The 27000-nt window shown below is 41.0% G+C and overlaps 1 protein-coding gene across 3 annotated transcripts in view; it reads right to left on the bottom strand.

Annotated features, from left to right (window-relative positions):
• Positions 1–27000, bottom strand: part of PPP1R42 (protein phosphatase 1 regulatory subunit 42) — an 82572-nt gene that overhangs the window by 13748 nt on the left and 41824 nt on the right. Inside the window, exon 8 of one of the 3 annotated variants that reach the window (XM_074944278.1) lies at positions 26088–26241. The exons of the other annotated variants lie outside the window; for them this stretch is intronic. Within the exon in view, the coding sequence (XP_074800379.1) occupies positions 26088–26241 (154 nt within the window). The remainder of the gene's footprint in view (positions 1–26087; positions 26242–27000) is intronic. 3 annotated transcript variants of the gene reach the window in all.

The raw sequence follows: 27000 nt of genomic DNA, 5'->3' as shown, positions 1-27000 counted from the left end.
GGATCTTATATGTAGTTTTAAAAAGATATTTAATATCTATTTTTAAGATACCAAGGGTCAAACATGACTTAGAACGTATGAAAAGAGAGGAAACATCTGTCAGAATAATTTACAGTGACAAACACATAAAGTAGCATAAATGTTCACTGATTTAGTTTGATCTGATACTTAATTTCAATTAAACAATATATATATTTGTTCAGTATGCTCACTTTCTGCATGGGGATGACTTGCCCATGACCCAAGCCCTTTGGTTTAATAATGGAATATATGAGGACTTATGATTATGTCATACCTCAGCATAGCTCTGAGAAGGTACATTCTTCTGGTTTATCTTTTTCTTGTTTATATTATTTTATTAAATATTTTATTTTAAAATGTGGACAAATCCTCATCTTATTCACGACTCACTGGCTTCAATGGAATGTGAGTAAGCTGATCAGGATTTGGCTCAAAGTCAGTGATTAAGTATTAAATTCAATCTGCCTGTGCATAGCAACCAAAATGGAATGATCTATGTATTTGCAAGGCTAGCAGCAATCTTGGCACAAAACTATTGTTCAGATGAGATACTGCAGTTTTCTTAAAAGAGCGAGAGGGCAGATATATGAGTTAAGTGTTGCAACAGAAAAATCTGTGGTTGCTTACTTGGAAATTTTCCCTTCTTCAAAGGGATATGCCCACAGATCCTCAGTGTGGGGTTGTCACCTGTCTGTAGCTGTAGGGGGCAGAATCAAAGCTGATTGGATGGCTGAGGAGGGACGAGCTCCCAAATTCCGGAAACCCTCTCAGTTTTGAGATGATTCCAAAACTAGCCCTTCTGGGCTGCTGAGACAAAAAATGAATCTCTTGTCCTGCATCAGCACCTTGCAAAAATAATACTCAACATCAGAAGATCATGAACAAGAAAAATTTAACTACTGCAGAGAATTTTAACCATAAGTTAAACAGATCTCACTTTTTCAGGGAGGGCTATATCTGTGGACCTATCCCTTCGAAGAAAGGAACATATTCAGGTAAGCAACCACAAATTCTGCCATTCTCTCTCAGGCCTAGGTCCACAAATTCTCAGTGTGGGATTTTCTCAGCAGTGACAAAATTCCAAGGGAGGGCATAGGCGCTGACTCCGTGGGTGCTCTGGGGCTGGAGCACCCATGGGGAAAAAATGGTGGGTGTAGAGCACCCACCGGCAGCCCCCCATCAGCTCCCGCCCACCCCCCCCCAGTGCCTCCTGCCCACAGGCAGGCCCCGCAGATCAGCACCTCCTCCTCCCTCTCCGCACCTCCCGTCTACCACGAACAGCAGTTTTGTGGCATTCAGGGAGGCTGTAAGGGAGAGGGAGGAGTGGGGATGTGGCACGCTCAGGGGAGGGGGCGGAACCGGGCAGGAAGAAGTGGGGTAGGGATGGAGCAGGGGTGGGAAGCGGCGGGGCAGGCCTTGAGGGTAGGGGTGGAGTTGGGGGCAGGGTCTGGGGCAGAGCCAGGGTCGAGCATCCCCAGCAGTTTGAAAAGTTGGTGCCTGTGAGGGAGGGTGTAAAATAATGTCACAGAGAAAAAGGATTCCCTTACTCTAAGGAATCACTACAGCATGCAGGACCTGCCTGCCAAAGGCTGCACGGGCTGAAGGCTGAGTATCTATCTTGTAAAACTTGGTAAGTGAATCTATGACCAAATTGCAGCTTTACAGATTTCATTGCTTTCTTAGTCCATGAGACCACCATCACTCATATTGAGTGAAATCTGGTGCCCCACTGGAATAAAGATGGGACCCATTCTTCAAACCGCTTTATCTCCGTGAAAGATGCAGCAGGATGGATAACTGACCAAGTTCCCAGTTCTGACACTTTTCTTGCCAAAGGGATAGTGATCAAAAAGGTCATTTTGATAGTCAAATACTGTATGTCCCTTTGATGGAAAATGGAAGATTTTCTGAATATATTCAAAATTGCAAAAACAGTGCAAAAACACATACTTTTAAGGTATTAGCCTGCAACCTGATATCAAAACCATCTTGTAAAAACTCCAGAACATGAAACACTTTGGCTACTTAATGCTAAATATGTCTCTCTCTATGCCAAACTTTGAATTTAGACCAGATCCCTGAGTAAGCCTTGTTGTTGATTTTCTCCTAGATGCTAACAGCATTTCAATGAGACCAGCAGAGTAACCCTTTCACTTTAGAAACTTCCTTTCAAATATCAAGTTTCACAAGGATTTAAGCAAATTAAATCTAGAAGAACTGGACCACTAGATAATAAATCTTGCCTTGGATTGAAGAACAATGGTGGCTCCACTGACATGTTCACAAACAGTGGTGTAGTCTTAAACTGCAGCATCTCCCTGCCAGTCTCACCTTCTAACCCTGCCCCCATGCTGCTTTCTAACCCTGCCCCCATGCTGCAGAGAGCAGGTCACAGTGGTATAGTGGAGGTGGATTGTCCTTCCAGTGCATTCTGGCTCTACTACACCACTGTAGTAGAGCCGCCAGGGCCAATGGGAGGTCACAAAGATCATTTCTGCTTCTTCCTTTCTGATTTTCTATATTACCCTGATGATGATGGTGTGACACTCTGTAGTTTGGCTCAGGGGCAGGAGAGGTGTTGTCAGTGATTAAGCAAACTGTCCCAGTTGTTAACTGGCAGAGTTTTGCAGATGAACAAGGGATAGAACCCTTCCTAGGCACAGAGAAATGTGTCTTAGGAGGGGGCCCAGAGGAGGAAACTGGGGAAGGAATAGTGGGGGTACGGGAATGTCTCCTCACTAGTCACTTGGGAGAGGATTCCCAGGACAGAATGGCTGAGTCAGCACTGGTGCACCCAGGCACTCAGCCTGTGACCCAGGTTTTGAGAAGGAACTGTATAACTGACCTCCTGGAGAGGAGCAGTCACACTGCTGACTTCTCCGGGACAGAGAAAGGGATGGCGGAGGGTACCCCAATGCAGGTCCCAGTTTGTCAGGATGCAATTTCTGATAAATTTTTGGAACGTAACTGTGTCTCTTTAAATCAAGATGCAACTCCAATGCCAACAGAGGAGTTGGGACCAGGAAATTGCCAGGTGGTAGTTTGCCAGAATACAGATGACCCAACTGACAGAGAGGGGGGTGTTTTCTCCCAGGCTGGTGAGAGACAGGGAGTAGTTGTGAAAAAGCTGCTGGGAAAAGTTTCAGAGTAACAGCCGTGTTAGTCTGTATTCGCAAAAAGAAAAGGAGTACTTGTGGCACCTTAGAGACTAACCAATTTATTTGAGCATAAGCTTTCGTGAGCTACAGCTCACTTCATCGGATGCATACTTTCCACACTATGCATCCGATGAAGTGAGCTGTAGCTCACGAAAGCTTATGCTCAAATAAATTGGTTAGTGTCTAAGGTGCCACAAGTACTCCTTTTCTTTCTGCTGGGAAAAGGTGCATCTGATCAAAGGGTAAACACACCTAGCTCAGAGAGCACAAATCACAGCCCTCTACGGGGCAGGGAAGGACTCAGTGTTGGGAGGGGGAAACACAGGATAACCCCAAAAGGGGAGCTGGATTTTCTGCATATGTACAGTCCTGGGGTTGGGAGACTGTTCCCCAAAGGGCCAGCCAATGTGCTCTGTACCTCGGGGGAACACCCTGCACCCCCATGCTCATCCTTATAATATGATTGTGTGGTATCCAATGCAAAGTTTGTCATGTCAGGTGTCTTTGGAAGGCTCATGATGCACTGAGCATTGTTGTTATAGTAATGTTATAGGTTGTAATTTCATATATATAATTATGGCTCCCAGAGTCGAGGATTGGAGTGACCTAGCAGATCACCAGTCCAGATAACACCAGGGGAATGTCTCAGATGAGTACTGGGGGAAAAGCATAAAGTAAGCCAATTTGGCTACTTGAGTGACAGAGCATCTATGCCTAAGGCTCCTGGCTGCCTTTTGCTTGCAAAGTATTGGTGACCCTTCTGGTTTGCCTTGAATTCAAAATGATCCAGGATCGAAACTTCAAAATTTTTGATGATCAACTGGAAGTATTCGTTTTGAAGAGTCCATTTCACCTGATCAATTTTTCTTCTGCTTAGCCAGTCAGCCTTCACACTGCTGGTGTCATTGATGCACAAGACCCTGATAGACTGTAGATAGGCCTCCACCCACTGCATCAATGATGATGCTTCCTTTTGTAGATCCCTGAACTCATACTCCCTGATAGCTTACATATGTCATCATAGAGGTACTGCCCATAATTACCAGAATATGACCATTCTGCAATGCTGAGGTCAGTTGTTTAAGAGCACAGAAAATTTATGTTTTTCTTTCGTTCTGAAGACCATGTCTCTGGACCCACAACTTCTTGGAAAATGCTTCCTATCCTTCCAGACTGGCGTCTGTTGTTATGACAGACCTCCCTGGCTCCACCATGGCCATTCCTTCAGGGAATCTCTCTGGACTCATCCACCAATCCAGGAATTTCAACACAAATGATGGAACGTTCCACTTTTCAAGATAGAAATATCAGAAAATGGCAGGGAAGGAACAGAAGGAAACTCTGGAGAGTCCTCATATGTTTTTTTGCCCAAGGCACTCTCCCTATGCAGGACACGATCATCCCTAGAACACCCACTGGGGTGTCTATTGACATCACTGGGCACCTCCTCAGGAGAGTAATTGCTGATCTCATCTTATCGCATATTTTGGCTGACAGATATATCAACACTCCAAGATGAAATAGGTTCTGAGGTGGTTGAAGATGACACTTTCCAAAATTTACTATAAATCCCTGCTGTTGCAATGTTTAGTTGCTTGAGTGGACCGCTCCTTTGATAAGGCTCTCACTAGAAAGTCATCCAAGAAAGAACAGACTTGTAACCCTTTCTGTCTGAGAAAATCCATCAGAACAACAAGGACTTTTGTAAATACTCGAGGTGTGGATGACAGTCCAAAAAGCAGCACTTTGAACTGAAAATGACTGGTCCCATGAGTGAATCGCAGAAATTTCCTGAGCACCTGGTGAACTAGCACATGAAGACAGGTCTCCTTCAAATTGATTGACGTAAGGTAATCCACCAGGCAGATTGTTGCCACCATGGACTTCAAGATCTCCATCCTGAATTTGCCCCCTCTTATGAACTTGTTTAGGTTTTTAAGTCCAACACCACTCTGTCCTCCTTGGAACTCTTGGGTACCAGGAACAAGACTGAGCAGTAGCCACAGAACATCTCCACCTCAGGATCTCTCTCTATTATGCCAATTTGAAAAATCTGATCTATGGCCTTTAGCATATTTCAAATTTTGGGGGGATTTGAGGGTATTAAAGAAGGGCAAAAATTATGATTTGGTATCTTTGAAAATTCTATGATGCATATCCAGGACCAGTCTGTCCAATATGGAGAGAGGCCGTTGGTTCTTGAATTTTAATAGTCTCCCACTAGGTCAGAAGTTTACTGCCCATAGTCAGGCACTATTTCTATTATCGGAATTTGCATTGTGGGAAAACTGGTCTCTCCCGTTTCCAGGCTTAGACTTTTTCCAGTTGCTTTTGCTGTAGTCGTGCAGTCCAAACTGTGAGGAGTAGACACAAAAAGGATATTTAGAGGCTGGCTATCCCTTTTCCTGGATTTGAAGTTAGGAGAGTTTCTTTAATGTCTTTTTGATTTATCTGAGGATTCCACCACCACTTTGTCTAATAGCCCCCCCCAAATAATTGACATCCTGAATATTTCAAAATGGCTAACGTGATTTTGGCCTGTATATTGCCCTTCCAGGCTCATAATCAGATATGCCATCTGGTCATCACCCTGGAGGCCATGGTATTTGCTGAAAACATCAAAGCATCCCTGGCTGCATCAGCTATGAATGCTGAAGCCACTGAGCTTTTCTTTAACTCTGAACTTAACCACAATTATTTCTTAGACTTTTTTTTGGCAATCTGACTGTCAAATTATCAGTCCAGGCCAGTATTGCTCTTCCAAAATGTGTGGCTACAGAAAAAGTCCTCAGAGATAAAAAGCCCTCAGAGAGGAACATGCATCCTTAAACATATAGCACAGTGATATTTCCATTCTGTGGTCGTTGAGTTCTTTTGGGAACAAGTTCCCTTCCACTGGCACAGTGGTGTCTTTGACTAGAGCTGAAACTGCCCCATCCACTATAGGAGGAGACACAAAATCTGCTTTTCTACAGTGCACTTTGTAGAAATTTTTAGCATGCCTGCACGACCTCATACATTTTGCTGGTGTTTCCCATTTGGCCTTAATTACTTTTTCAAAAAAGATGTGAAGGGAAATACGATTCAGATTTTGAACTAGATGGAAAATTCTTTTTTGTAATTTCTGTACCAATCCCCTCTCCTTCCTATTTAGAATCTTTTCTAATCGGCTCATCTGATAGAAACGCAAGTATCTAATGACCTTTCATAATATCTTCTAAAATGATTCAGTTGGAAAAAGATTCTCTTTGTTTCTCTTCGTTCTCTGATTCACACTCTGAGATTGAGAATTCACCTGCCTCCTGTGAAGATGATCCTGACTTTCCTCTTGACTCCTTTTTTCCCTCTCTTGGACTTAGATTGAACAGATTTTTTAACCTTCTTTTTCTTTAGTGATGTCCATGAAGACAAGGATAAAAATGAACTAAACAATGATGAAGAAGAGGCAGATACATAAACAATTCTGTTCCTTTTATTGTGCTTGTTCTTTCCGTGTATGAAAACCTTGTGAGCAGAGCCTTGAGCTTTGGCATCATCTGGTAATGAGCCTGGGAAGCTGCTATCCCCAGAGGAACAGGCCAGTTTTTTAAGTCTCTGAGGTAATTTCTTGAACCCTTTCCCCCTTTTTTAAATTTTTACTTCTTAGGGGAGTGGGGACTGGGAACCTGAATCAAATAAAGAATTCTGAAAATATCTTCTGCTAATAAGCATCTTTTTATCTTTGTGCCTTTGAGAATGGACAGAGTGCCTGTAAGGGGACACTGCAGCTGCAGCCTGGGTCTTACAAGATGGCAAGATCTGAGGTAAAGGCACTTTTCATGCCAAATCCAAGAGTTGCTCCCTAGCGCAACAAGGAATTTCTTCCTGAGAGGGGGATTCCCTTCTTTCCCCCTGTGTACAAAATTCTGGGCATCCCCTGGGGCCATGGAAAGGAGACAAAATTGCCCAGTGAAGAAAGGGAGGCAGAGGGATGATGAAACCCGCACTGTGGGAGGACGAATGCCTAAAATGGTCTCACTAGCCGCTCCTTGCTCTGTGGCAGATTCAGCCGGTCCTGCTTATGGTTTTCCCATGCTGAGCTGTTGCCCTTTGATGTAACCACCTGTGGCAGCCAAAAGGTTATCTTCATTTTTCTGTCATCCTTCAAGACATTTGCAGCCCAGCTGTCAGACTCCCCAGGCCAGTCCCGTGGTCCGCGCTGCTTCCCGCAGCCCCAATTGGCCTGGAGCGGCAAACCGAGGCCAGTGGGAGCCGCGATCAGCCGAACCTGCGGAAGCGGCAGGTAAAAAAACCAGTCAGGCCTGCCAGCGGCTTTCCCTGAACAAGCAGCTGACCGGCTTCGGGAACCACTGCCTTAGAATGTTAACCCTAGTCCTTTAAGTTCAAAAAGTCACTTTTCTCGCCTTTGTCCTCATAGCGTCAGAGAGATCCAAAGACTGTCCAATGGCATTTTCAAGCGATAAAATAGCAAGCTATGTCAGTCTCTCATTGGCCATCATCGATCCAAGATATGTTTTAATGAGCCTGAGCTTCGAAACGCAGCTCTCACCACTCGTGACTGTGACTCGCAGCATGAGCAGAATCCTCAAAGCTATCCATACATTAGGAAAAGTGTCCTTCAGCTCTGCATCATGAATGAATTGGAGAACTTGGAGTGGAGAGTGCTTCCTGTGTTGCAAAATGTGAAGGGTGTTGTCCAATTCCACATAAAGGTCTTTATCATTGATGTCCGAACATTCTCCATGTGTCAGCATCTGCTGAAGGTCCGTACAATTGTTCAAGAACGTTTTCTTGTCTACTGTGAGCTTGCTAGGGTCATACCCCTCCCCCCCCCCACACACAAGTCTTTTTGTGGTGCTTCATTTATCCAAACTCTTCTTTGATGGACATTCATTCAATGAGCGAGCAAAAAAAACTCCCTCTTGAATTTTTCTTCCAAGCTTTTCATCATCTCATCTCTGCCCTCATAACCAAAGTGTCTCTTCTTCCAATGAATATGAGTTTCCTTGAAGACAGGCTCAACTCCTAAGTCTTCTGCCATTTCTTTGGCAGCAATGATGGCATCTTCTAATCTGTTGTCTCTGTAGGCCACAACAAAAATCAAGGCAGCTTCTCATCAAAGTCTCATTCCGGTTTCAGCTTTACTCAACTGCGCCAGTTCCATCCGGGTGTTGTAAACCTCAGTCACTTGGTACCTCATTGGCCCCAAGCTGCCAATGGGGCTCTCCCAGCAAGTGTCACTCAGTGGCTTCACGGTCAGATTTGTAACACTGTCTGTGAGGATCTTCCACCTGATAGTTGACACTGAAAACTTATATCCTTTGCAGTACTCCAAAGAGAGATACTGAATCTAAAGATGACGTTGCATCTGACGCAACCAGTTTGAGGGAATGGAAACCACAAGGCAAAAAGAAAGCTCTTGGATTCAGCACAAGGATCCTTGTCTGGATGCCACTGTTTCTTCCCTTCATGTTTGTGCTGTTGTTGTAGCCTTGGCCATGGCAGATCTGAAGCTTTATTTTATTCTCATTCAAAACATTCATAAACAGCTTTGTTAGGCCTTTTCCAGTAGAGTCGTCCATGTACTGGAAGCAGATAAAGTGTTCCTTTACATGAATACACCCATCCTCGTCATCAACAAATCTTACTGTAAATTACATCTTTTCACTGTGCCTAATATCAGGAGTGCAGTCCATTATTATGGTATAATACTTTGCTTTGTTGAGCTGCGTCAATATGTTATCAAGCACCTTCCTTGCCATAAGGTCAATCAATTCATTTTGAATTGTTTTGCTGTAGTAATGGTCCATAGCTTCTTTACAAACTACTCCACGTAGATATGCACAAATGACATCATTGTATTTCCCAAAGAGCTCTAACAAACTGAGGAAATTACTGTTATGTTCAGTGAACAACTTATACAACAAGCCCTGGAAAGCCAAATTATTCTTTGCAAGGAAGAGGGTACTTGAGATCAGACGATCAAGCACATTCCTCCAGTGCAGGGTTTCTACATTAATAATGTGCTGGTTTTCTGTATTTATCCAGCTTAAGCCTGGACTTGACCTCCATCCATTTGGAGTAGGCCGTAAAATGGCCAGGTGACTTTTCACGTTGCTTCAGAGCTTCAGCTAACTTATGCCATTAATGGTACTCGGAAAGCGAACGCAACCATTTGGCATGCTTGTTAAATATTTTGCAACAAAAACAGAACACTCTGTAAGTTGATTTTGAGTAAACTAGCCAACACCGAAACAGTTTCTCACCATTCTCGAGCACTCTTTTGCAAAGTGACTTTGAGAAGTGTCACTTCTGCTCATTTACTGGAAACATCATATCCTCACTTTTGCCTGGCTTGTTCAAAATTGTACGATCATTATCGGCACAGTTTAGGATCACTGGCCATAAAAAGCAAGATCTGATGTATTTATTTGTGGTGTGCAATTTTTCTCACTCCTGTTTCTGCCATCATGCAAGGCTGATCCTTCTTTATTGTTTCTCTTCTTTTAATATAAACCTGATTTTTCTTTGTCATTACTCTCCTTTTTGTGTGAACCACATTCTTCTTTATCATCACTCTCCTTTATGTAGCCAGGAAATCTGGACGATTCTCCATCACTTTCTTCACATTTCCATTCCTTATCTTTAGGTAAATCTACTAATTCCTTAGTAATAGGACTACCATCTTTATGCTTCACTCCTCATTTTCTTCTGCAGTGGGACAATTGCTACTGCTTAAGCCTGCGCTATGTTGTTCTGTTTGAGACATTTTCCCATCAAATTTGCCCCTTGCTGCAACCTAGATTGCAATTGAGCTTTTCGCTTCCTATACTAACCTTCTGAAGGCATCTTCAGGGGCATCTTTTATTTTCTATGGGGGAAAGCAGACAGTATTAGGGAGACCAAAAGTTTATGTTCCACAGTCTTAGAAAGTTATCACACATTACGTGTTAAGCATGGCAAAAGAAATAACAGTATTTCTTTTATATTGTTGAGTAGATAAGGGTTTGATAGATATCTCTGGCATCTCATTAAATATGTACTTTATTAGTCACTACTTATACTCTTCATGTCTTAAAATACAAGTAGACTTTCACAATTACACAATAAAACAAGGTTCCCAATATCACAGCTGGGCTCTCACTTCACTTCACTTCGTTCTTATATCTCACTGACTGACTGGTGACGTCCTGCCCCTTATATACCCATGAGGGCAATGCTGACAACATTATAGGAGGTTGGAGGAAAATGTAGCTCTCAGAAAATCTGGAAGGTTCCATGAGATTCTACAAAGGTCCAGAGCATTCTAGGAGGTTAGTGAAAAATAAATCCACAGACAGAATATTTTACTTCAAACATTCTATATTCCCCTTTGACACTTACAACAATAACAGCACCCCAAGCCTAACAGCACCCCAAGCCCTGCATCCCAGGCAGTTGCCTGGGTCGGTTGCCCCTAAATCCGGCCCTGAGACTCCTTGCTGGCAGGAACCAGACTCCTGGGTTGGAGTAAGGCAACCAAAGCAAAACCTTTCTAACCTGATGAATGAGGCAGCTGCAGTGAACGAAACATAAACCTCTCCTTCTGCACACTGTGGCAGGGAGACAGAACAGGATGAATACAACCTTGGTCTTCTATTTTTGAACCTTTCTCCACCATCCTCTGAGCCTGTTACCTGAGTGGTGGGGTGGGTGGTGTTGCGATGGTAATTCCAGGCAGGAGACAAACCACTCTTCAGGTTTTTTTTTTCTTATTTATTTATTTTTGAATTCTCTCTCTTGCACTGGATTCTCCCACTCAGCCAGTAGCAACAGAAGGCAGAACAAAACTGAGGAGGTATCCACAAGGTGGGGGCTACTCCCTCATCAGCCATCCAATCAGCTTTGATTCTGCTTCTTACAGCTACAAATAGACAATTACGCCACACTGAGGATATGCAGACCTAGCTTTCAGAGAGAAGTCTTACTTCAATAATGTTTTTAAAGTGCTCTGAGATCCTCATTTGGAAGGAACTATGTAAGACCAAATTATTATAATAGCAGTGCATAGAGTAAGGCAGAGAGGGATGCCATCCTTTTTGAGCATGTCTGCCAGAGCTCCACCATCACTTGGATTAATAAAAGACCTGTTTACAGTACTAGTTGTTGAAAATATCAGCTATAGATGGTCTGACTGCAGTTCATTACAGCCCTTTTTATATGAATCACAAAAACCTACAGACTGCTCCTAAGACATCACTGAAATAAATGGTATTAATTTCCATTTACCAATAAAGCAGATACTGATATTTTATTCCAGTAGAGTACTGAAGGTGAAATTCTGCCCCCACTGATGTCTATAGGAGTCTTCATATTGACTTCAATAGGGCCAGGATTTCACTGTGATTTGCTAAATTATTGGGAATTTTCATAAACTGAAGTTGTTTCACAGTTGCACATTCTAACACATAAGATGCCTATTTATTATCTTTAGCAAACCAGTCTAACTAAATACAATTTCACTATCAACCCTTACATTCAAGGAGTATTTCCACTTGACATCTGGTTTTCATTTTTAACATATGTTCTTATAATAACCAACATAATTTCTACTTAAAAGTACTGATGAAATGTTAAGTGTAAGAGAGTCACAAAATCATAGTTTTGAACTTCACTGTCATGGGGATGGGGGGTGGGATTACTGATACGCTGGATTTTTTTCCCTACTAATACAGATATACTTACTATAGATGGTTCAATTAATTTTGTGTGTCCAAATGCAAATGGAAACATAAAATAAACTTACTATGCCATAGTCTAAAAAAAATGCAATGAGCTCATATGAAACTCTTTCAAAAGTACAGCTGAGTAGATATGCCTTACCGCATCTGTCACAGCAATACAAATAGCCTTTAAATAATACATACAAGAGGACTAGATAACGTAGCTGCAAGTCTAATCTCATCTTTAAACACTATTGCTAAGCATTTATTGTTGAACTTTATATTTACTTCACTACTGCAGTTACAACAGTGCTCACTACAGGTGAGGTGGTCAGCATTTCCAAGAGAAACTTTTGCTTCTAATTAATAATTCATCTGCACATTGTTTTAAAATAATTTTTTTCCATAAAGAGTTTAATCTTTAGCCATATTCTGCCTTTAACTACACTAGTACAAACCTTGCAAAATCAATGGGTTTGCACTTATGTAAATGAGAGCAGAATCTGACTTCTACCTTATCCCCATAAAATAGTGTGAAGGTATTTGAAGATGCCATTTTCTTCTTCTGCAACTCAAGAGCAATCTGTTCTCTAAAACAGATTGTATTTCATGATGTAAGCTAGTGGTATTTTGGAAAATAAGCAATTTTGTTTAAGAAATTTAGATTACAATTTGCATAATTAAACCCTTTTATCCCCAATGAAAAAAATCTATGAGGCATTTTGTAGTCATATGTAGTTTTATGCACAAGAGCAAAAAATAAATGTATTAATTTATATTTGTTTCCACTCTTCATTTCACATGATTAAAAAAATAAACATATCCTAGTAAGAAGGAAAATTTCTGAAGTTTTCCCATGTGTCACTTGGTTTTAATTAGCTCAGCAGAGCATGGCAGACTGCTGTATCAACTGAAAAAAAAAAAGACTGTTTTCTGCACTTTTCAGTGATCTAGTAGTTACTGGCAAATAATAATAAAAAATTATGAAGCCAGTTCACGAGAGCATTTACTGATTAAGGCAAGTACTGGTACTTAAGTGGAACTTAATTATCTTAGGATCACACTGTTTAAACGTGTGTTTTCTAAGCAGTTGACTGAAACTTGTCCAGGTAATCTATAAACAAGAACAAGAATAATCCTAAACAGTTTATTAGTGTTTAAATGAGAATGCTGAACTGTTTAATTCCATTTTCTTTGTTTGAAAAGATTACTGTGTTATGCAATCACCAGTTAGACTTTGGTTGGTATTAACCCAGGCTGGCCAGAAAACATTTGCAAGGTTTTGAAATCTGTTTTTGTTCTACATTGGAACAAAATTGAGATCTTTTGAAAGTTTTCATGAAAAATGAGAGAAAGACACACCATTGCCCTGCAATGGGCAGTAGACCAGAGGTTAGGGCACTGACTCTGCCTGAGTCAGAGCAGGGACTTGAACCTGAGTCTCGCAGATGAATGCCTTCATCTACTGGACTATAGAGTCAGTCTCTCTTGTTCACCCAATTAATATTTAATTATTTATACATAGTGGAACAGCTCCAACCAGAGAGATTGAGAGATTTCAGAATCAGAGAGCAGGGACTTGAACTGGGTCTACTACATCCTGGTTGAGTACCCTAAACTCTGGCCTGTTGGATATTCTGGGGTGGAGGAATTTCTCTCATTCTGAAATTCTGAAAGTTTGGAGTTGTTGAATCAATATTTTCCTACAAAAAAAGTTGAGTCACAAATTTCCTGATCAGCCCTAGTATTAACACAACAGAAAACAAGCCTAATCCAGTCCGAGATTTAATCTTTTTCTCAGATACACAGGCACTTATAGCTGCATAATTTACGAAGTCAGCTAATGGTGTTGGTACAAAGATAGTTGTATATACACTAACATGTCTGTGATATAGCAAGAATTCAGAATAAATTATGATAGTATCATTAAGGCTATGTTTTAGTCACAGGTAGTTTTAGTAAAAGTCATGGGCAGTAAACAAAAATTCACAGCTCCTGATGTGTCCATGACTTGTACTATATACCCCGGACTAAATCTTGGGTGCTCTGGGGCAAGGGGCAGCAGCGCGCTGCCTGGGCCCCCGCTGCTGTGGGGGCAGCGGCCAGACACCGCTGCTGCTGCTAGGAGGTGCGGGGGGGGGGCGGTGGCCCAAGACTGCCCCAGCAGTGGCCAGTTTGGCTGGCCCAGGGGCTGCCCGAGCTGCTCAGGAAATCAAGGAATTTGTGACTTTTGTGACAGACTCGCAGCCTTAAGCATCATACCCATGTCACTATGTAACTGGAGCCATGAAAGTGTGGTGGACCAGCCTAACTTAGAATTGTTTTCTTTGCAACATCAACTGACCGAAGAAACTCAAGAATAAACATCTATTCTGTGAACAAGAAAAGTCATTAGGTCCTGCATTCTATAAAATATTTTAGGGCTACAAATTTGGAATGAGTTAAAATAGCATTTTTTGTCTCTTGTGTCATTCATGTCTCATGTTAGAGGCTGAACTATCAGCATCATGCTTGACGTATAGTGCAAAAGTTGAACACAAGCAAATTATGCTGTTGGAAAATATATAAAACCCCTAGCTGACTAACTTTACTACCTTGTTTTAGGGCAACACTAATCTTTGTTTTTAAACTATGTATTGCCCTTTCATTGAGCTTTATACTCAAGTGAGTATATGTGCTGGTTCATTGACAGATGTAAAAACAATGCCATTAAGTGAACTGTGAGAGCAGAGAGCCAAGAGGCAGGAGCCTGCAGCTGCAGGATTCCCACTACAGCAGATTTTTTTACCATCAGCCATTCTAACAGAGACAGAGCAATCTCCTCACACTGTCAAGAAACATCACCAAGACTTTATATTTTAGAAGTTAATTAATTAAGGAAAGAACCTGCTGTTTAGAGAGAAGCTTGATTATGCATCTGATGGAAAATTTTCAGTTGCTAGCTGCTGCTGAGAAGCTATAAAGGAGCCTCATTCATCTTTTTAAAAAGCGTGTTCCACCATCTCAACATATAAAGGATAGTCTTTATAAGGAACAAGTGTTTTCAGATTGTAAATTAGCAAAATTGCCACTTTGTTCTCCTCTCTTTAGTCTCAGACCCTAAACTGTCTAAGGCTTCAAAAGACAGGTCACTTGCTGAAAAAATTTAAAGAGACGATATTCTGAATTACTTGATATTATGTTTTTTTTAATTATGTTATGTTTGGAAATCTTCTAAGCAGCCTAGCATCATAAAATAATTTATAAGCCAAACTGTGCAAAACTTGAAATATTCATTTGGAAAAGTATCTGATAAACTATTTGGTTCAAAGTGCTGTTTTACAATTTAAAATGTCTTCGTTCTGTTAATATTCAACTCACCTAATGTAAAGTTTCCTCACTTTTAAGAGTCCTCTAGTGTAAAATAACGAGGCTAAAAGGAATGAATTACTCAATTCAGAAACCAATTTAGTCATAGGAAAAAATCCTAGATAGTCTCAGAAATGCTGGGTCACTTTGGGATGCCTGTGCCTGCTGCAGCAGTGGAGTTGAGGTCTATACAGGTTGTTATGTAACTGTGGTCAGCTGTGGCTTAAAATCAATTTAGGTCTACAAGAAGAGGGTTGCCTTACCATTCTTCTTCAAGAGTTGCCTCTCTGCATTCATATTTATGGGATTAAACAGCCACCAGACTATTTACAAGTCACAAAGAGGGAAGAGGCTTTACAGGCTATTAAGGAAATCTATCAGGAAAGAATGACTGAGCTTTCAACTAGTCCTAGGGCCTCACTCACAATTCCAGTTAAGAAAAAAGATGGCAGCGCCAGATTCTAGGTGGACTATAGAAAACTAAATTAAATCACTTTACTATAAATAGATGACAGTCTGGATGCTGCAGCAGGTTCAATCTGATTTTCCATACTGGATCTTAAAAATGGGTATTGGAAAGTGGAAATGGATCCGAACAACAGGGAAAAGAGTGCTTTCACAGAAGGAAAAAGGTCTCTGGCAATTCAAAGTGATGTTTTTTGGCCTGTGTAATGCACCAGCCACTTTTAAGAAGGCAATGGAGAGCATACTGTGTGGCATGCCCCTCTCTGGTGCATACTAAAATCTTTAAGCAGGAATTGATACATTTACAAATAGTCTGTGATAAACTTAAGGCTGTCAGTGTGAATCCAAATAAAGGAATTGTTTTAAAAAAATGGTAATTTTTCTTGGGAACACAATCTGTGAGGAGGAAATTTCCACTGACAAAAAGAAAATTGAGACTGTACAAAGCTGGTCAAATGTCCAGATACTCATACATGCACAATGTTTTGTAGGGCTCCGATTACAAAAGGTTTATTTGTGGATTTGCCAATCTTTCAAAACCATTGCATAAGTTGGGTGAAAAAGGAAAACAATTTCAGTGGGTAGCAGAGTGCGATTTCACATTTTCAGAGTGGACTGTACCTGTATTAGCCTATCTGTGTTTCAATCCCCCCATTCATATTGGATAGAGATGCTAGTGCTTACGGTTTGAGGGACAGTAATGACACAAGAACATAAAGGACTTGAGAGCAAAAGTTTAAGTTCTCTGGAGAGAAAGTATAGCACCACCCAGAAGAAAATACTGACGGTGCTTAAATCTAAAGAACATTTTCATCACTATTTGTATGGGAGAAAATCTGTGATCAAGACATATCATGTATCCCTGTAATTACTCTTTAGATTCAGGAATCCTAAGGGTCAACTTGCCATGTGGTTGGAAAAATGTCAGTTAGGATCTCAGAATTACACACAAGCCTGGGCACACGGATGGTAATACTCACCGTTGTCCGGGTGGCCTTGTTGAGAGGCTAATTGCAAACTCTGCTCTAAGCAGGAGACCAAGGAATTTGTTGCTCAAGGGAACGAGTGTGCTCAGGAAGAGATAGCTGTCTCCTCTCCTCTTATAGTTTGCAGAAGTACAAATGTTCCTGGTTCATCCATTGGAACAATGGATGCAGAATTGCAAGAATGGACTTCTGAGCAGTTAAATGATTCCCAAAGAGAGGATACTGACATCAGGACAGTGTGTGATTGGAAAATAATTTGGCAAAGGTAGCCACACTGGAACGTAGTATCTCCACAGACCACAGTAAAAGCTTTCTGGTCACAGTAGGAAAACTTGGAATTTGAAGACAGTATATTGTATAGGAGATGGGAAAAAACAATGGGCAATGGGTACAGGTATTAGCTGGTTGTACCAGATTCATTGAAAAAAAGGTTCTGATATGTCACGATTTTAAAACTGCTGGACATTTTGAGGTTGCAGAAACCACAGTCAAGCTAAGAGAAAATTTCTATTGGATGAAATGCAGACAGGATGTAGAAAACTGACACAAGAAATGTGACGTTTGTGTTGCAGAGAAGAGTCCCCCTACGACAGGTAGAGCCCCCGTGCAGCAGTATCTTGTCACCTTTGTCTGGCTTGTCCTCATCCACTGAATGTAAGTCGACGCCACACCATTCCATTTTGTTGCAAGCACATTCTTTCCATTTCTGACCAGAGAGTTTTGTCATAGGTCAGCCCAATATCTTGTGGGGGCATCAAAAGAACGCACTGCCGTCAATATGCTTGGGCCCCTGCCTAAAACAGAGTCTGGCAATCAATATAACTATGTACTACTTCACAAAATGGTCTGAAGTTTACCCAATAAAGAACCAAGATGCTGTGACAGTAGCAGAGGTTCTCGAGAATGAATTCTTCAACAGATTTTGGGTCCTGGATGAGTTATACACAGCTCAAGGGAGAAATTTTGAATTCAAAGTGTTTCAATAGGGTTTCTGAGATTTTATGGCTCCACAAAACTCATACAACCCCAACATATCCACAGTCTGATGGGGTAGTGGAAAGACTCAATCAGGCTCTAGGGGTTCAGCTGGCTACCTCTGCAGACCAGAACCAAAGGGACTAGGAGCAGCACATCCCATTCCTTTTGATGGCTTACAAAACAGCAGTCAATGAGAGAGTACAAAGTGTACCCCCAGCACTCTTCATCTTTGGACATGGGCTAAGGACCACAGCAAACCTTTTGTATAGAGTTTCTGAAGAGAAACAAAGGAATTTGGATCATTTTGACAATGTAGAAACTCTACAAACCAAAACTGAAAAAGTTCACAATTTTTCTAGGGAAAATTTGAGGATAGCCTCTGATAAAATGAAAAGACTGTATGATGTAAGGTCACATAGGGAAACTTTTAAAAGAGGGGACCTACTCTGGTTCCACAATCCTAGAAGAAAGAAGGATAGGAGCCCTAATGTGCATAAACTTGGGGAGGGATGCTATGTAGACCTGAATAAATGAAATAGTGTATAGGGAACAGTTGAGTCCCAGGACTAAAACCCAGTTATTCAGAAGGACCATCTGAGAAGATATCAGTGGGACAAGTTTTCACCATGGCTCCTGCTCCATCTCCCGGAAACTGAGACTGTAGTGGGGAAGCTGAGGCTGGGAGAGTTGAGACAGTAATGAGTTCCCCATTAGAACGAAATGGGCAGAGTCTACTGCAGACAGCAGATTTCACAGAAACAATAGTTTTGTTTGGGAGAGCTCCACTGAAAGAGGCTGTTCACATATGCTTGAATGAAATCAGGCACTGAAGAAAAACTCTAAGGAGATTTGGATGGGAGTAAAATCAGCGTGGGTTGTTGGCATGAAAATGTCCTGACAAAAAAAGCACTATACAAATAGAAATGTAAGAAGCAGTTGAGCTCTTTTTTGGAGTAAGATAGCCGAAACAATACGAGCCACCACCCAAAACAGGCCACAATCAAGACCATTCAAGAAACGGAGTTATTTGGACGGAGATATCGGCGTGTCTGGCAGCAGAAGCACTCGGTAATAGCCAGAGAACAGGCAAAGAGAAGCAGCCAAAAAATTGAAGCAGACAGCAAGAAATGCATTTGAAACATGGCTTAGAAAGAAACCAAAGCGGGAGTTTTTTGGGGAAGAGCACTGGCTAGAAAGAGGCTTGGAAATGTGAGCAAAGAAATTGCCTCCTGTTTGATTCCAAATGTGTTCTGGGAAATAGGACTTTATGTGAATTCTTTGTAACTTATCAAGATTGTATCAAAAAAATTCCTGACTCTATCATCAATTTCTCCACCTAACAGAAACAAACTACAAGACCCCAAATATTGGCTTAATGCTCAGACCAAAAGGTGTAACACTATACTAAACTAGTACTATTAATTATTAATTATTATTATTTGTATTACCATAGCACCTAGGATCCCTAGTCATGGACCAAGATCTGATTGTGCTAGGTGCTGAGCAAATACAGAACAATAAGATGGACCCTGCTCCAGAGAGCTTACTATAACAGACAGCTGCAGCGGCACAGGAGCTAGCAAACAGAGCTGTAAACAGGGGAGTTTGAGTGGGAGTTCTGTTGGAGAAGTTTGTCTTGTGGTGCTTGTTTGGTTGTTTTGGTTTTTTTTTTGCTGTGGGTGATGGTGTTTTGGGTGTGGTTTGTGTTTCCCAGATTAACAGGATTTAGGTGGCAAGGCTATGACAGACACAGAGGCAGCAGTGGGAGTGACCCATGTAGCGGAAGACACAATGAGGATGACTGGACGTGGAAGCTGTGGTATGTACATGCTCCTGGAGGGGAGACCTGGTAAGAGTTTTGTCTGTATGAAATGCCGTCTGATAGAGCTGATGGAGGAAAAGATCCGAGGTTTGGAGATGCAGGTGGAAAGTCTGGTAGAGTTTAGGAAGGGGTTTGAGCAGATTATGGAGGTATCTGAAGGGAAAAGCTCAGACTTGCAGGTGGAATCAGGGCTGGGGAATTCTGAGGGGAGACTGGGGGTGAGGAAAGTGGTCAGTGGAAGCATGTGACTAAAAGAACCAGGCAGAGGAAAAGACGGGCTAGTGAAGGAGAAATAGAGCTCAAGAATAGGTTTGCAGAGTTGGAAAATGAAGAAGGGGCTCAGCAGGTAGTCACTGAAGGTGGAAGGGCAAGGAAGAAGAGAAGAGCGGCTAGTCCTATAGGAAAAGGGGAAGAGTTAATGGAGATTACACCAAATATGAGCCCCAGGAGGATACAGGATGGGTTAAAGAGGATTACAAGGGAGAATAGGAATGGAAAGAACTTGCAGCCAGAGGGAACAGGGGATAGACTGGAGAATAGCACCGTCACTAGGAAAAGGCAGGTCTATGTGATTGGGGACTCTTAGTGAGAAGAATAGATAGGCCTGTAACCAGAGCTGATCCAGAGAATAGGAGGGTGTGCTGTCTTTCAGGTGCTAAGATATGGGATGTAGATCTAAGGTTGAAAAGGATCCTAAAGGGAGCAGGAAAGAATCCCCTAATTATCCTTCATGTGGGAACAAATGATACGGCTAGATTCTCGCTGGAAAGTATTAAGGGAGACTATGCTAGGCTGGGGAAGACGCTTAAGGAAATCGAGGCTCAGGTGATCTTTAGTGGGATTCTGCCTGTTCCTAGAGAAGGGCAACAAAGGTGTGACAAGATTATGACTATCAACAGATGGCTTAGGCAGTGGTGCTATAAGGAGGGCTTTGGGATGTATGGCCACTGGGAGGCATTCATGGACAGAGGACTGTTCTCTCGGGATGGACTTCACCTGAGTAGGGAGGGAAATAGACTTCTAGGATGGAGGCTGGCACAACTGATTAAGAGAACTTTAAACTAGGAATTTGGGGGAGATGGTTGGGAGATGTCCAGGTAATCTCCACGCCGGATTTTAGCATTGAGAGGAAAGAAAACGAAGTAAGAAAGGATACAGCCGTGGATAGGAGGAAGGGCAGTGTAGATACCAGTCTAGTAGGTTATACTGGCTGTAGAATGACCATGCCTAATAGGGTACAGAATGTGAGTGAGGCCAAACAGCAAAAATTAAGATGTTTGTACACTAATGCGAGGAGCCTAGGTAACAAAATGGAGGAACTAGAGCTACTGGTGCAGGAAGTGAAACCAGATATTATAGGGATAACAGAAACATGGTGGAATAGTAGTCATGACTGGACTACAGGTATTGATGGGTATGTGCTGTTTAGGAAAGACCAAAATAAAGGTAAAGGTGGTGGAGTAGCATTGTATATCAATGATGAGATAGAATGTAAAGAAATAAGAAGCAATGAAATGGATATGACTGAGTCCGTCTGGGCAAAAATTACATTGGGGAAGAAAACTATTAGAGCCTCCCCTGGGATAGTGCTTGGGGTGTGCTATAGACCGCCGGGATCTAATTTGGATATGGATAGAGCCCTTTTTAATGTTTTTAATAAAGTAAATACTAATGGAAACAGCTTGATCATGGGAGACTTTAACTTCCCAGATATAGACTGGAGGACGAGTGCTAGTAATAATAATAGGGCTCAGATTTTCCTAGATGCGATTGCTGATGGATTCCTTCAGCAAGTAGTTGCTGAACCAACTAGAGGGGATGCCATTTTAGATTTGGTTTTGGTGAGTAGTGAGGACCTCATAGAAGAAATGGTTGTAGGGGATAGTCTTGGCTCAAGTGATCATGAGCTAATTCAGTTCAAACTGAATGGAAGGATTAACAAAAATAAATCTGCAACTAGGGTTTTTGATTTCAAAAGGGCTGACTTTCAAAAATTAAGGAAATTAGTTAGGGAAGTGGATTGGACTGAAGAACTTACGGATCTAAAGCAGAGGAGGCCTGGGATTATTTTAAATCAAAGCTGCAGAAGCTATCGGAAGCTTGCATCCCAAGAAAGGGGAAAAAATTCATAGGCAGGAGTTATAGACCAAGCTGGATGAGCAAGCATCTCAGAGAGGTGATTAAGAAAAAGCAGAAAGCATACAGGGAGTGAAAGAAGGGAGGGATCAGCAAGGAAAGCTACCTTATTGAGGTCAGAACATGTAGGGATAAAGTGAGACAGGCTAAAAGTCAAATAGAGTTGGACCTTGCAAAGGGAATTAAAACCAATAGTAAAAGGTTCTATAGTCATATAAATAAGAAGAAAACAAAGAAAGACGAAGTAGGACCACTAAACACTGAGGATGGAGTGGAGGTCAAGGATAATCTAGGCATGGCCCAATATCTAAACAAATACTTTGCCTCAGTCTTTACTAAGACTAAAGAGGATCTTAGGGATAATGGTAGCATGACAAATGGGAATGAGGATATGGAGGTAGACATTACCATATTTGAGGTAGAAGCGAAACTCAAACAGCTTAATGGGACTAAATCTGGGGCCCAGATACTCTTCATCCAAGAATATTAAAGGAATTGGCACATGAAATTGCAAGCCCATTAGCAAGAATTTTTAATGAATCTGTAAACTCAGGGGTTGTACCATATGACTGGAGAATTGCTAACATAGTTCCTATTTTTAAGAAAGGGAAAAAAAGTGATCCGGGTAATTATAGGCCTATTAGATTGACATCTGTAGTATGCAAGGTCTTGGAAAAAAATTTGAAGGAGAAGGTAGTTAAGGACATTGAAGTCAATGGTAAATGGGACAAAATACAACATGGTTTTACAAAAGGTAGATCGTGCCAAACCAACCTGATCTCCTTCTTTGAGAAAGTAACAGATTTTTTAGACAAAGGAAACGCAGTGGATCTAATTTACCTAGATTTTAGTAAGGCGTTTGATACCGTGCCACATGGGGAATTATTAGTTAAATTGGATAAGATGGAGATCAATAGGAAAATTGAAAGGTGGATAAGGAATTGGTTAAAGGGGAGACTACAACGGGTACTACTGAAAGGTGAACTGTCAGGCTGGAGGGAGGTTACCAGTGGAGTTCTTCAAGGATCGGTTTTGGGACCAATCTTATTTAATCTTTTTATTACTGACCTTGGCACAAAAAGTGGGAGTGTGCTAATAAAGTCTGCGGATGATACAAAGCTGGGAGGTATTGCCAATTTAGAGAGAGACCGAGATATCATACAGGAGGATCTGGATGACCTTGTAAACTGGAGTAATAGTAATAGGATGAAATTTAATAGTGAGAAGTGTAAGATCATGCATTTAGGGATTAATAACAAGAATTTTAGTTATAAGCTAGGGACACGTCAATTAGAAGTAACGGAGGAGGAAAAGGACGTTAGAGTATTGGTTGATCATAGGATGACTATGAGCTGCCAATGTGATATGGCCGTGAAAAAAGCTAATGCGGTCTTGGGATGCATCAGGAGAGGTATTTCCAGTAGGGATAAGGAGGTTTTAGTACCGTTATACAAGGCACTGGTGAGACCTCACCTGGAATACTGCGTGCAGTTCTGGTCTCCCAGGTTTAAGAAGGATGAATTCAAACTGGAACAGGTACAGAGAAGGGCTACTAGGATGATCCGAGGAATGGAAAACTTGTCTTATGAAAGGAGACTCAAGGAGCTTGGCTTGTTTAGCCTAACTAAAAGAAGGATGAGGGGAGATATGATTGCTCTCTATAAATATATCAGAGGGATAAATACTGGAGAGGGAGAGGAATTATTTAAGCTCAGTACCAATGTGGACACAAGAACAAATGGATATAAACTGGCTACCAGGAAATTTAGACTAGAAATTAGACGAAGGTTTCTAATCATCAGAGGAGTGAAGTTTTGGAGAAGCAGTGGGGGCAAAATATCTATCTGGCTTTAAGATTAAACTCGATAAGTTTATGGAGGAGATGGTATGATGGGATAACATGGTTTTGGTAATTAAATATTCATGGTAAATAGGCCCAATGGCCTGTGATGGGATATTAGATGGGGTGGGATCCGAGTTACCCAGGAAAGAATTTTCTGTAGTATCTGGCTGATGAATCTTGCCCATATGCTCAGGGTTTAGCTGATCGCCATATTTGGGGTCGGGAAGCAGTTTTCCTCCAGGGCAGATTGGAAGAGGCCCTGGAGGTTTTTCGCCTTCCTCTGTAGCATGGGGCACGGGTCACTTGCTGGAGGATTCTCTGCTCCTTGAAGTCTTTAAACTACGATTTGAGGACTTCAATAGCACAGATATAAGTGTGAGGTTTTTTGCAGGAGTGGTGGGTGAAATTCTGTGGCCTGCGTTGTGCAGGAGGTCAGACTAGATGATCATAATGGTCCCTTCTGACCTAAATATCTATGAATCTATGAAGAAACCAGAAAACAAGCAGGCTATAACTAGCTCACAGACACAATAGATAATTCCATTAGTTCTTGGTGGTGACAGCTGAACTCCCTTATAGATAGAGCTGATTACATCATCCTAGCGAGAGAGTGCCTTTGCACTGCTCACGGACGTGCAATTCCGCAGCTCAACATCAGAGGCACCAAAACCCAAGAGTGGGAATGCAGAGGCCCATGAAAAATAATTCTGTTTTATATACAATTTCTGTTTCTTTACCTGGGTTTAAGAAGAAACTGTGATGTTTGCAAAAATATCCGCTATCCCTGTTGCTGATAAAAGGTTATTAAAGTAAACAGCAGTCCTTTTATATTAAAAAGCCCAAATAATTTTCTAGACTCCTGTTTACTTGCAGCAGGGATCTCTCTGGAGAAGAGCTGGTGCAGGCATTGGTTAAAGGTAAGCAGAGAAAGCTGTTACCACTGAATAAGTACAACTGAGATTCTTTCTTCCCCAGAGGATCTGCTTGTTCCACCCTTTTATGTGACTAATAAGAGGACAGATAAATGAATGAAAGATTCTATTTATGTTTTATCCAAGGTCTGTCTCTAACAGAGGTGTTGCTAATAAAGAGAAGCCCATGGACAATGGAATTCAGAGTGTGTGGATAAGCACACTTTATGGTACAATTTGAAAGAACAAGCATCTATGTACGTAAGTAGCCGGTAGCAGTGATACTAGGAGGTGCCTCTCTAAATCTGGCAACTCAAAGCTACCCTTGGAGAATCATCTTTATATAGATTTGTTTTGTGAGGCTGTAAGTGTGCTGTTCATGGGTTTCTTGTTTTTAAACTTATGCACTGTTGTGTTTTCACGGGGGGAAAAGAAATCATTTAACAGTTGTGTGTCAATTTCATTTTCCTGCCAAACCAGAACATATCTATTGTCCCATGAAGAGCAAAAATTAAAACTATGTGACATGTAATATCCCTTTAATCCCTGCTTAACCTCAACACATTTAAATATGAAAGCCTATTTTTAGTGGGGATATCCAATCAATAGAAAAATGATTGATGGAATGGGAAGTTGCAGATGATAACGAATGGGAAAATATTAAATGCTGTGAAATCAAATTTCCAAAGTGGTGTTAGTTAAATCTTTATTGGTTTTAAATCTGGAATTGAAGCACTATATTTAGTGAATGTGTTACCCAATACTACCTTTGTTGCTTGTAATTTTCAACTACAATATTGCATAAATGGGGAACTGCTTTTTGCCAGATGGGGGTGACTACTGGTAGAATGTCTTATTTCAGAAATTATTGTGGATTAAATATTTACACTTTTGTTTTTAAATGTTTGTAGAGTGCCTAGACATCATGATATTGGATACAAAATACATTTCTGTATAATTTAAAAAAGTAAAAAGCATCAGTACTGAAATACAAACTATGACCCCCAACCTGAAAAAGCTTATTCATGTGAGCAAGCATTATTCCTGCAAGCAATTCCACTGAAATCAGCAGGACTGCTCACATGAATAAGGAATGGATGTGTGAATAAAGGTTGTAGGACTAGGCCCTATGAAATAAAGTCACTTATTTTACCATTTAAAAAAAAAATCTATGAGAAACAGATAGGCAAGATCTTCTTTTTTGATTACTCCAAGGGTCTAGTTTGGTATTTTTGCAGCATGAACATATATGGTAGCATAACATACTGAAATATGTTAGTTAAAAGAAATAACCTACAGTGATGAAGCAAAATGACTGTTTCTCCCTCTCCAGGTAATTGTGCAGCACTGTATCAATATTTATCTGTATAGTTAGCAGCACACATGTTCCAAAGAGTTCAACTCTGTACTGTAATACCTTTGTGGAGGTAACATCCTACAGTTAAATATGTCTGACATTTCACTCACCATTACTCATTTCTGCTTTGAATTTTTACTGGGGTTTACAGCCAGTAGTTACAATCCATCATCCTTTTTTTTTTTTTTTTTTTTAAAAAAAAAAGAGAGAGAGACCATATGAATCTGACCTGATATAAAAGGATTCAAACTGAGCTAGGCTAAATTCTGCCCTGAGATACACTTAGTTCCAACTACTTCAGTGAGAGCCATACAAGTGTACACAGCAGCATTGGACCCAGGAACTTTTAGGGGAACATACCTGATTTTTTTGCTAACATTAACATTACTTCCTTCCTGGGGTCTTTGCAGAGGTTCTTCTCTGTTATGTGGAGACCTATGTAGCTCAGATAAAATAACAAATTTTGGTTTTCCTTTTCCAGAAGGATTGTAATAAACAGGAACAATGGGATGGCCTGTTTCAAAGTCATTTGGAGGATACAAAGAATTAAGTATTAATTTAATATTTCAAGTCAAAGTATGACTTCATTTTGCTAGTTATTATATGGCTTGCAAGTTTTAATTTTTTTTGTTATGTACAAATAATAAACTAAAGTTTTAAAGATAAGGTGTCACAAACTTTATAACTACCGAAAATGGAAAACAGCATGTGAAAAGCATTGTCTATGGAAAATACCACAAACACTAGACACATGCAGATTATGTAACAAAATAATTAAGAGCAACATTAAAGCAATAATTTTTGGAAAAGTCAGGTGACTACCTCTTTTGGCATGGTGTTTTAGCCTTGGCTAATAACAATATTTATTAGCACTGTAAATACTGAAGTTTGCAAAATTGTCAGTGCAAGCACAAAATCTAATCTTCTGTATTTAACATTAATGACAATGAAAAACACTAATAATATTTTGCTTGCCTGTCAAAACAGTTACTTCGCACTCCACTGAAATGCAGCCACCACTAAGATGGAAAATAGCATCTGCTTAACAGCATATTGCAACTTTGGACAGCAGTTTAGGACATGACATGAAGCAGAATAATTTTATCAAACTCAGACTGCAGAGAGAATGAAGGTATGCAGAATATAATTACCCAAACTGGAAATTTCCAGGATGCCAGGGTAAATATCTTTAGTTTTGGGAAAAGCACTATGGGATTTTTGACTACCACAACGTCGCTAGCACTTAGACTTTCAGTGCCTCATCCAGTAAACA

The sequence above is a fragment of the Natator depressus genome, chromosome 2, assembly GCF_965152275.1.
Source record: "Natator depressus isolate rNatDep1 chromosome 2, rNatDep2.hap1, whole genome shotgun sequence".
In the NCBI taxonomy this organism is placed as follows: Eukaryota; Metazoa; Chordata; order Testudines; family Cheloniidae; genus Natator; species Natator depressus.
The sequence above is the reverse complement of the archived record's forward strand: the minus strand, read 5'-3'. Positions and strand labels throughout refer to the sequence as shown.